This window comes from Haliaeetus albicilla, chromosome 2 (assembly GCF_947461875.1).
Source record: "Haliaeetus albicilla chromosome 2, bHalAlb1.1, whole genome shotgun sequence".
NCBI classification, from domain to species: Eukaryota; Metazoa; Chordata; class Aves; order Accipitriformes; family Accipitridae; genus Haliaeetus; species Haliaeetus albicilla.
Genome location: NC_091484.1, coordinates 17,503,243 through 17,515,035, shown reverse-complemented (window position 1 = coordinate 17,515,035; position 11,793 = coordinate 17,503,243). Strand labels below are relative to the sequence as shown.

Below are 11,793 nucleotides of genomic sequence, written 5' to 3'. Positions count from 1 at the left end.
AAAAAGCAAGGGCTAGGCAAGTATGTGGCTTAGGAAAAGCTTATGCTGTCTTTTTCACTTGCACGAGTAAGCTATTGCGAGCTGCTGTACGATTTAACCTCTTGAGTTCGTAGCCCTTCCCTGTGACGAGAGAGGGAAACACGGAGGTGGTAGCAAGAGGAAGGGGTGAAGGGCGCAGGCCAGGGATGGGAGGTGGGGCGAGAGCGCGGCGGTTTTTTCCTCCCTTTTTCCTTCTTTTCCTTCCTTTTTCCTTCCGTGCTTCGGCACAATAAGCGCTGGTACTCTCCCGAGGTGATTGGCTTTCAGCTTTGTCGCTGCGACAGCCAGCCTGAGGGACAGCTCGGTTGTTCTCCGAAGGGCGGGGGTCACAAACGCCAGCCCTTTCAAAGCTGGAGGCAGGGGATGGGGAGGAGGTCAAACTGAGTGAAAACTGCTCTCTGCCAGCAGCTCCGCCTTGGTCTCAAGCCCTTCCCAGCTAACCGATCTCGGCACAGTCAGCGTCTCTCGGGTGTCCTGGAGAGGCCCGGGGGCCGCTGGCAGGGAGGGTCAGAAGAGGGCGAGGCGGCAGCGAGGACCTTCCCGCCCCGGAGGAGCCCGGGAGCCCCAGCCCCTCCCCGCCCGTCCCCCCGGACCCCCCCTCGGCCGGCTTCGGGCCGCGCTGCCCGGCGGGGCGGTGGCGGGGCGGTGCCGGCCCGGCGCCGGAAGGCGGGTTTGGTTCCGGGCCGCGCGGCGCCATGGACTCGCTGTGGCGGCTGAAGCGGTTCGATGCCTTCCCCAAGACAAGACCCTGGAGGGCTTTCGGGTCAAGACGTGCGGGGGCGCGCTGGGTGAGCGGGCGGGGTGAGGGCGGCCGGGGGCCGGCGGGCGGGCCCGGGCCTCGCCGTGGGGCGGCGGCCGGCGGGGGGGCCTTGCGGGCCGGCGCTCGGCAGCGGCTCGGGGCGGCGGCGGCGGCGGGCGGGCTGAGGCGGGACTGAGGCGAGGCGAGGCGGGCGCGCGCGACCGGCGGGGCTGACGGCGGTTCTCGTCTCCCCGGCAGTGACGGTTGTCAGCGGGCTCATCATGGTGCTGCTTTTCTTCTCGGAGCTGCAGTACTACCTCACCAAGGAGGTGAGTGGCGGCGTCGGGGGGGGCCCGGCCCGGCCCGGCCCCGCGGTGCTGCTTCTGGCCGGGGCGGCCCTGCGGCCCGGGGCGGCCTGCCGTGCCTCCGCACCCCCGCCGAGCCGCCGCCTCCTCCGCCGCCTCCTCCGCCGCCTCCTGCGGGCTGCCCACGCGGCAGCTTCACCCGCCGCAGATCTGCGTGGGGTTTTTTTCTTTCTCCGAGCTGGTGGCCTTGAGGCCGGGAGCGGGCTGCCCTCCCCCGAAAGCCGCTTGGCGCCAAGGGTGGCTTGTGGCTTCCTGTAACGCGGTGGCAGGAGAGCGTCCCAAAGTCTCTTCTCGCTGCCTCTGCCGCCTACGAGCAGGCAATGCAAAGGAAAGCAAGGAAGCGCGGGAGCCCCCGTCCCCACCCCAGGTTCTAAGATTCCCAAGTTACTACCTTTCTTAAAAAAAAGCGTTAGAAATGGCAAGCGCTTGGCTGCGGTGGGAGGCAGCAGCTCAGGTGTCTCTTGAATCCCACCTCTTAAAAATCAGCTGGTGAGCCAGAGCAGTCGAGGGAAAGAAGGAGGCCTTTTGATGGGCTTCCAAGTGAAACAGGACTCTCCGTTTTTCCCTTGTTCCTAGGTTCATCCGGAATTGCGCCTTGACAAATCAAGGGGAGCTAAACCGAAGATCAATCTCGATGTTATTCTTCCGCATACGCCTTGTGCTTGTGAGCCAGCCTTCTGAACGTTGGGGATAATTTTCATACTTGCCGAGGGCCCGACAGGCTCGGTGTGCCCGGTGCTTCCGAGTGCTGCGCTGCTGCCTGGGCCACGGACAGGGAGGAATTGGTGATCCCTGGTGGTTACGCAGTGATTCCAGCCAGGCCCGCTGGGCGCTTAAACCAGCGCTTCCAGGCAGGCTGTATTACCTTTTGAGATGATACGTGAGGCTAAGGTATAAACCCGCTTACGTTTCTGTGCGGTGTGGTGCTTTGTCAGAGAGCTCGGTCATACTGAGAACGCTGGCACAGCGTTCGGTGTTCGCCTGGGACTCGAGATTTGACTGTACTGTTGCTGGAACACTTTAGAGTCTCCTTGGGAAGTTACTTGGCGAGGCGCAACTTTTCCGTGGTTTTTGTACTTCAGTTCTGACTGCAACGCCAACGCCACGTGATAACCTTTGTCCCGAGTTTTTAAAACCGGAGTGAGCGTTAATAGTCGGGTTACCTTTTAACTAAATTCAAAACAAAGCTGCGGGGTGAAGCGACGGAAAATTTTGCAAGTCTTCCTGCGTACCGCTGCTGTGCACGTTATCCGACTGTGCGCTAATCTTCCCTGCCTCTTGTTGTGTTGCGGTAATTCCTTTGGGTAGTGCGTTGGGCTCTAAATGTAGTGAGTCTGACTTCCTTGTGACCACCCGAGATACTGTTGGTCTTTGCCTTCCTCACGTTTAAAAGGGCGTGGGAAGGCCAGAGAGTTCGGAAGCCCCTGCTGTTTTGTGCAGAGAAGCTGTCAGTCTTCTAAGAGAGCGTGTAGCCGGCAAGCGCATCACGGTGCTTCGATACCAGGCCGAGACCCCAGACCTTCTCCGTCTTCTTTGTGAAAAGGGGTCAGGAGGAAATGTGCTGGTGGTGAAGGGGGAAGGGTGAGGGGGTAGTGGTAGGAGGCAGCTTTCAACCAATGTGAAGCTTAACTCCTGTACTCCTGGAAATGGTTATGGGCTTTGAGGGGTTTGGTTTTGGTTTCTTTTGCCTTAAGTGTATTACCTTTCAGGGTAACGCTTTCTGGGCAGCTGGAAACCGTCCTCCTGGTGCACCAAACCCAACCCCGTATTTGGAAGGGTCGTTCAGGGTGCCGCAACGTGCGTTTTGTTCCCTGTACGTCACTTGTCCCCAGCCATACGCCCTCTTCGGCTTTGGCACGTTCTTATCGCCCTCGCTGCAAGAGTCTGTATTTTCACTGGCTGAATGCTTCCTCAGCCTGCCGCAGGCCGTAACAAACGTGTGTTTATAGACCGCTTTCCTTGCTCACTGATTTCAGATTTGAGCATCGATGCCAGGGACGTAGCAGGAGAGCAGCAGCTGGATGTAGAGCACAATCCGTTTAAACAACCAACGTTTGGATAAAGCCGGCAATCGTGTGAGTCCGGAGGCCGAGAGCCACGGTAAGGTGCTATTCTGCCTTTCTTGGGTGGACGCTCTCGTCGTCTTTCCGTCACCGTGTGCCTGTTTTGAGATTCACGGGCACAAGTGACAGCTGACGAGCATTTAAAGACCGCAAACTTTTGAAGAGTTTATAGCACGCAGATCTCTTAAACTGGCCGATCAGGCGAACTCCTGTTATACTGGCAGCTTTTGCGAGGCAGATCTCTGCCTAGTCCCTCTGAAATTACGACGAGGACTCACGGGTGCATTTCAGGAATAAAGCTGCTGCGTGAATGGTCTTTTATGACTGGGAATCAAGCAGCTGTTCTGGCAAAACTTGGCTTTGGTTGTACCTTTAAATCGCAGTGGGCTGGCAAACGGGACGACCTGGTTAGAGGAAAGAGCCTCTCTCCAGGGAAGGCTCCAGTGACTCGACCCTTAAGCCCAAGCTTGCACCTTACTGCATTGACTTTGTGTGTGCTACTGCCTCCCTAGATAAATATATTTTAGTTGGTTTGTCGGTTACAGGTTGTAGTAAGTGGTCCTTGGCTACATAAACCTCTCCTTTACATTCGTTTGGTGTTATGACTCATCGTTGCGCTTCGATACAAACCAGAAACGATTCTGGCAAAGTGTTGCAACCTAACAGTAATACTGTCCTGACTTTTCCTTTCCAAGACACGAGCTCCTTCTTACTTTTTCTGGGAGATGGTGCAGTTCTACGTGTCGGCACGAGCTGAATTTGTTGATTTGTATCACTCGGATTGAACTTTTCTGTTCTTGAAGTTGCAAGGCTAAACTAAGCCAAGAGCTGAACGATTGGTAGGTACGGGAGTTTCTCCTGCTGCCACGGGAACGCGGTGATAGTGCTGTTACTGCTGTGTTCGCTTAGCAGCCTTTCTGTATTCAGAGGTTGTGGCGTGACAAATGTAACGCCCGGGGACAAAACCAGCTGTTCTGTATCTAATTCTCTGTTAACGCGTGTAGGCCTCCTGCCTTACTTGTATTGCCAGTCTCCGTTGGCATTACTCCGTCGGAACCGGTTGCTCTGGCTCCTTGTGTGATCAATGGAGAGGAGGAGAAGCTCGTAAGGAGCAAACGGTCTCACCTGGAAGAGGCATTTCAAAAGAGATCAGATGCATTGCAGGCAACAAGCAATTTCTTCTGCTGTCTGGAAAGAGCACGCGGCTAGTTTGGTTTCCATCACCCGTGTTGCAGGTTAGGTCAGAAGTATCCACGCGTCTTCATTAAACTCTACGATTATCAGTTTCTGTTAGTAGCGCTGACCTTCAGTCAGTTACTTAAATGGCAGCCGTAGCAGTATTGACCTTAAATTTAGTAAAGCATACCCAACTTTTACGGAGTAGCATCTGGAGGCTTTTCCTAATCATAGTTACATTAAAATAGTTAATAGCTGAATGATTTCTGTGGTAGGTTGCGTTCTGCGCTTGGGATGTCGTCTTACTCCTTTCCATTGAATGACAAGAAATGACTGAATTCTTTATTGGCGGCTCTTACCGTTTCCTTCCTTTTACCGTGGACAGAGTTTTCCAATTTCACGCATCATATCTGCGTGCAAGTTGAGGACCGTGTTAACGGCAAGAAACCCTGCGTGTAGAGTTCTATGCGCTGCGGTTTCTTTGTAGTATCCAGGCTGTGTGCATTCCCTCTGGATGCTGTCTCTGCGACAGCTCAACGGGCAGCTACTGATTCCATTTAAAAAGCTGTTACTGGTTGCTGTGTCTTGAAAGACTCCGGGTATCGTACAGGTGTTCTTGTTGAAGTGGTGGGAATCGTGGCTTTGACAAAGCGTCGCGATTATTTAGCTGTATTCTTCCCGACGCTGTCTTTGAGTGTAATTACGAGATTAAAAGCCGTACCGCTTTTTGAACAATGAATTCTTAAGTGCGCTTTCAACTGCTTTGAATGTTGGGAGCTTTAGAAAGAAAGTCTCGCACGGTTGTTTACTAATGGGGATATTTTCCTAAAAGCTCTTATTTGCTTGAGCGTCACTGCCGTAGAGTATGTGATTAAAGAAATAAGGGTAATGACTGATTTTGATGCCCATTTCATGGTTTCCATTTAAAATCTCTTTTTTTTTCCTGTGGCTAGTACGAAATACAGACATGTTTAATACTCGCTTCCGTCCGCCTGTTATACCCCCCAGTCTCAACAGACAGGGCCCTGATAACGTTTTATCCCCTCAGCAGTGTCTGACTATGTACCTTGTCCCCTTCCCCAGCGTTAGTGATCCAAGGAGCCACCTTTTCAAGGCTTATAGAGGGTAGCGCAGCCGTGCCTGGATAGTGAGCCTTAGAGGGCTTTTGTTACGCAAGAGACTTGGTCCTGCCCTTCAGGGTTTGTGCGTTGAAACGGCCTGCTTTTAAGGGGGCCTCTTATAATAAGAGCCAATGTTTTTGTCCCTCTTCAGCCTTCTGCACGTAAGACCATGAATTTCCATGAGTTCGTGCCCCAGCCGTACTGCGGCTGCGCGTTCAGCACACACGTGGCACAGACATTGTCAGAATCGTTAAGTCACGAAGAAGGTAGAAATTCCTTGGAGACTTCTAGTGAGCAGGGGTTAACGTGTGTGCCTTGTCAGCGTTGTCGTCCTGGAGGACTGGGTGCCAATTTTCCGTTCGGGAGACTCTCGCTCTGATCTTGTTTCACAGCAAGGTATAACCGTGTTCCCTACCCGTCTTGGGACAGGATTCTGCGTTGTGCACCGTTGACTGCTATTTAAAATTTTGTTTGTGTAACAGGTCCTGTTACAATTGTCGCCATTTACTGTGCGACGTTGTCTGAAGTAGACGATGTTTTAACAAAGCCTTTAGGCAAGTAACGTCTGATCAGCGCTCCAGCGAGGCTTACAGATAGCCGGTTCTTGCTCTGGAGGGTGCGTTTGAGATGACAAATGTCACTCTGCTTCTTGGTCTTACTTCGCACCTCAGCAGGCTCTGCGCATACCGTTTCAGGTGGGCTTTGGGTGCAGGACGCGCAGCTTGCGACACAGAATCGTTGCGTTTGTGTGTAGAACAGTTGTTGCGCACAGAACGGAACAAGAGTACAAGATAGCGTTTCTAGTCACTGCCTCGTCGCTTTGCATCCTCTTTTGTCTTAGAGCTGGGGAAAGAAGAAGAAAAAGTGTTTGATCCAAGTTCTTTGGATGCGGATCGCTGCGAGAGCTGTTACGGGGCAGAGTCGGAGGACGTGCGGTAACCTTTACACCTTTTTGTATCTTCTTAGCGCTTGAATTAATACAGTTGTGTTGCACGCGTGTTTTTTTTCCAAAGCGTCTATGAAGGTCTGTGCAATGAAATCCTCCTGGGCCCGTGTTCAGAGAATGATGAGGACCGTTGTGGTTTTGGTCTGCCTTTGGAAGCTGCGCTCACGATTGCTAAGACCGTGCAGAGTTCGGTTGTCTATAGTTTGTGCACGTGCCTGTTTAAGGGCAGCGCAAATTGCGCTACCTTTGCAGCAGCGCAAAGGCTGTATCTCGTCAAACGGAATCTTTTCTGGGGTTATTTGGTGTCCAGAGGGGAGCTGTGTAAATTAGTTCACCGTTATGTGAGCCGTCTTGGAATGAAACCTGGTTATGGCTTTGCCTTCTCACTTCTGCTGCAGGCTTTGCATCCTTACGGGAGCAAAGACCAGGCATTTATCGCTCACACAAACAACGGGTGTCATTTGGTGTTTCTCATTCCTCCTACCTGCAAAGAATTCTTCTGTAAGAATGGATCCGTGGCAGCCCATAGGTTGTGGACTCTCCCTCGCTGTTATTGTCTCTGTAGTGACTTGGTCTGTCCCATCTGTCAAGTTGCGTCCTTCCGCAGAGGTGTTTCCATCTTGAGGGATTCATGATTCCAGGCTTCAGCTTTTTCTTTGGCCCAGAAAAAAACCACAGAAGCAAAGAAAGAAAACTCAGTCTCCATCAGTCGAGGACACCGTTTCAGTGTGGAGGAGATCCAAATCCTCTGGCGGATGGCCTGTACAGTATTCCTTCCATAGGGGGTGTTTTGTGTGAGCTCGTTCTTAACTTCTGTCCCAAAGTAGCGTCTGCCGGGGAATTAACCGTTTTCATCCCCAAACTGAATACCGGAGGCTGAGATTCTTATTTCATCCTCAGCATTGCTGAGGACTTTCCTTTTTACGCTGGTAAACTCCTTTCAGAGTTTGGTTGTCTCGGTGCTGAAAGACGCAAGGTCTCACCCATTTCTGTGCAGACGGACAAGCTGTTTTCCAGTTGTGTCAAGCTCGTTTTGGAGACCAACAACGTGACATTTCCGTTTGTCACTGGGCTATAATCGGTCAGAGCTCAAGTCGTACCAGTTGCTGGGAATGCCTAACGTTTGTCAAGCAGCCACCTGGAGGCTCTCCGTACCTTCCATAGCTTCTCCGTACCACGAAACATGCTGTTGTAGAAGCCCCGCCAGGGCTGTAGCGTGTGGCAAAGTGGGTCGAAACTGCTGTGTGAAGGATTCAGAGGCCCATCTCTGAGGAGGTGTAAGTCTGTGACAGTTGTTGGTTAGTCATGCAGAGTGGTGAATATACGTGAACGGTCTTCCGAAACAAACAAAAAAGGAGGTTACTTAACCTCCTTTGAGGTATGTCGTCCAAACGTACTTTTCTCCTGCCCCGCCCCCCATCCTTCCAGGTATTCGCCTTTGTTGGGATCTTGCAGCAGAAGGAACAAAACAGCCTCGTGGTACGCTGCCTTCTCTGTGCATCAGGTGTGACAAAAGAAGCACAGGACCGATTAAGAACAAAAACTTGTTACCCAGCTTTGAATGTTAACATGGTGTGAATGTAAACCTCGAGTGCACTTCTGGATAGCTTTGGTTGCTCCTAAAATGACCTTTCTGTTCCCTTAAGAAGTGGGAAAGAGTCTAAATATAACCAGCATTGTTACCTGGCATGCTGCTTTAGAGCTCACTTAACATATATGGGCATGCCACTGTGTTTTTCCTTTTAGTGGTTAATTCCTGCGTTTTTGTTTCTCTGTTGCGCTTGAAATGATTGCTTGTCCATATATTAGCCCTTTGGCTAGCTAGGGAGTCATTTTATACGGCCTAGAAAGCACACTGGCAAAGCTGTTGCGCTTCCCCTTTTTGGTACGAGTTTTAAGTGCTGCTCTGTCTGAATCGGTGTGTCTTTTCATTGTAAGGATCGGAATATCTCTCTCCTCTCCTGCTCTGCTCGTTTTTGCAGTGCACGCTGTTGAGAGTCAGTGTTGCCGTATCCTTCCCCCCCGCCCCTCCCCGCCCCGCCCCCCAGCCGTTTTAACTAGAGGGTTAACTAATTTCTGTTACTTGCTGTGCCCATAAATCTCCTTTGGGAGGAGCTGTTGATCTAGGCTGGGAGCTGAGAAGATTTCCTGAAAGCTGAAAGGAGAGCCATGCCAGGTCACTCTTCTGTGGTAAAGGAGGTCACCAGGTGGAAGAGGTTGAGAATCTTTGTCTTAAACGATTTTAACGTATCAGTGTTGGAGATAATGTGTTGGGGGATTATTAGTTGCTCTGTGCAGATAATGTAGTTGCGGAGGACGTGGTGACTTGTTGGAGCGACTTCTGCCTGTTGAAGTGGGATGGGGTGATGATGATCTTGCTTAATCTCATTAGTACAACAGGCTAGAGAATTTCTCCTGGGAATTCATGCACCAAGCCTGCTAATCTCAGAATACTCAGTAGGAGTTTTTCCGAGGGTTCGTAAGCCATTGGATTTTTTTAAAGGTAATCATAGAATAGTTTGGGGTGGAAGAGACCTTTAAAGGTCGTGTAGTCCACCCGGCCCACCCCCTTCCCCGCAGTGAGTGGCGGGGGGGACATCTTCAAGTAGATCAGGTTGCTCAGAGCCCCGTCCAAGGTAACCTTGAAAGTTTCCGGGGATGGGGCATCTACCACCTCTCTGGGCAACCTGTTCCAGGGTTTCACCACCACCATCATCGTAAAAAGTTTCTTCCTTGTATCTGGTCTGAATCTACCCTCTTGTAGTTTTACACCGTGTCCTGTCACAACAGGCTCTGCTAAAACGTTTGTCCCCATCTTTCTTATAAGCCCCCTTTAAGTACTGGAAGGCCGTGATAAGGTCTCCCCAGAGCCTTCTCTTCTCGAGGCTGAACAACCCCAACTCTCTCGGCCTTTCCTCACAGCAGAGGCGTTCCATCCCTCTGATCGTTTTTGTGGCCCTCCTCTGGACCCACTCCCGCAGGTCCGTGTCTGTCTTGTAGTGAGGACCCTGGAGCTGGACGCAGTACTGCAGGTGGGCTCTCACCAGAGCGGAGTAGAGGGGCAGAATCACCTCCCTCGACCTGCTGGCCATGCTTCGTTTGATACAGCCTGGGCGTACGGTTGGCTTTCTGGGCTGTGAGTGCACATTGCTGGCTTTTCATCCACCAGTACCCCCAAGCCCTTCTCCGCAGGGCTGGTCTCAATCCCTTCATCCTGCAGCCTGTACTGATAGCGGGGGTTGCCCCGCCCCAGGTGCAGGACCTTGCACTTGGCCTTGTTGAACCTCATGAGGTTCACATGGGCCGACTTCTCAAGTGTGTCCAGGTCCCTCTGGATGGCATCCCATCCCTCAGGCGTGTCAGCTGCACCGCTCAGCTTGGCGTCATCTGCAACCTTGCTGAGGGTGCACTCGATCCCACTGTCGATGTCATTGATGAAGATATTAAGCAGTATTGGTCGCAGTACGGACCCCTGAGGGACACCGCTTGTCACCGATCTCCATCTGGACATTGAGCCGTTGACCACTACCCTCTGGATGAGACCATCCAACCAATTCCTCGTCCATCAAACAGTTCACCCATCAAATCCGTATCTCTCCCAATTTAGAGAGAAGGACGTTGTGGGGGACCGTGTCAAAGGCCTTACAGAAGTCCAGATAGACGACGTTTGTAGCTCTTCCCTCGTCCACTGGTGTAGTCGTTCCATCATAGAAGGCCGCTAGGTTGGCCAGGCAGGACTTGCCCTTGGTGAAGCCCTGCTGGCTGCCTCGAACCACCTCCCTGTCCACCACGTGCCTTAGCATAGCTTCTAGGAGGATCTGTTCCATGACCTTCCCAGGCACAGAGGTGAGGCTGACCAGTCGGTAGTTCTCAGGGTCCTCCTTTCTACCTTTTTTAAAAATGGGTGTCATGCTTCCCTTTTTCCAGTCACCAGGGACTTCACCCGACTGCCGTGACTTTCCAAATATCATGGAGAGCGGCTTGGCGACTCCATCAGCCAGTTCCCTCAGGACTCTGGGATGCATCTCGTCAGGTCCCACGGACGTATGTATGTTCAGGTTCCTCAGGTGGTCACGAACCTGATCTTTGCTGGAGGAGGGCCTTTGCTGCCCTAGTCTCCGTCTTGCGGTCCACCCACTGGAGAGGTGTGGGAAGAGAGGCTGCCAGTGAAGACTGAGGCAAAAAAGTTGTTGAGTACCTCGGCCTTCTCCTTGTCCCTTGTAACCAGTTTGCCAGTCTTGCTCATCGGGGGGGGGGGGTGCGCTTTCTTTGGCCTTCCTTTTCGGGCTGACATACCTGTAGAAGCCCTTCTTGTTATTCTTTGCGTCCTTTGCCAGGTTCAGTTCCAGCCGCGCCTTGGCCTTCCTGGTCAGATAGCTTATTAGGGATACTAATGTCATTTTAGGGATAATGTCAATAGGGGAAGGTAATGTCATTTTACAGAAACCCAGTTGATTTGCTCTAAGAGGAGGACTGGTATGGGCAACGGTTAGAAGAATGGCAGGGTGCAGGAGAATGCTGCAGGGTGATCTTTGTTTATATAAAGATGGGCAACCGGTGTCCTTCTGCAGCCCTGGCACTCTCCTGCCTTTATGTATTACTTCCGTTTTTCTCACTCTTGCATATACATATGGCTTTCTCCTACCGGTGCTGTCTCCTGAAGCATGCTTGGGTGGACTACATTTTGGTGGAAGATGACGTGGACTTGGGGTTGAGGTCGAGAGGAACAGCTTGTGCCGTTACTTGCCAGCAGAGACCAAAACAGTCCGGCCTGGGGACTGATGCATCACTCATTCTTTGGGCTAGCTGGGGCTTTAACTGATAGCCTGTAGGAAAAATAGACTCCATCCTGATGGTGCTTTTTTTACGACCCTTTGTAAGCACTGTCAGGCCCCCCACAAGTGAGTGGGCAGGGCTACACTGATACGGTTCACTGAACTCATGTTTTAGTAGCCTTTCCTGTTCCTCGCTAATGAGACGACGTTTGCTGTGTTTGTTTCCTGCTAGGTGGTAAGGACTAACCCGGTTTCGGTTACGCGACATGAGAAGATAGCCAACGGGCTACTGGGAGACCAGGGTCTGCCTGGTGTATTTGCGCTGTATGAACTTTTGCCCATGGTGGTGAAGCTGACAGAGGAACACAGGTAAGAGACATTTCAATCTATATCATCGCCCTCCATTGATTTTTGCCGTTTTGCATAGCTTAAGACTCCAACCTCGCTTAGACGCGACAGTGCAAATGCCTGAAAGCCATCCAAGCCCCTTTCCAGTCGGTGGAGGGGAAGAGGCACTCCCAGATGCCCTCCTTCTCCGTGTGAACATCTGAAAGGGACTGGGGTTTTTC

The 11,793-nt window shown here is 52.1% G+C and overlaps 1 protein-coding gene across 1 annotated transcript; it reads left to right on the top strand.

The window, feature by feature from the left end:
* Positions 1-637: 637 nt before the first annotated feature.
* On the top strand, positions 638-6,442 carry LOC138688243 (endoplasmic reticulum-Golgi intermediate compartment protein 3-like). Its single transcript, XM_069799448.1, is given in 7 exon segments — positions 638-779; positions 782-827; positions 1,037-1,107; positions 1,720-1,807; positions 3,120-3,190; positions 3,192-3,243; positions 6,345-6,442. Coding segments are annotated over 7 exon segments (471 nt in total). The 5' UTR covers positions 638-734.
* The last annotated feature ends 5,351 nt before the right edge of the window (positions 6,443-11,793 follow it).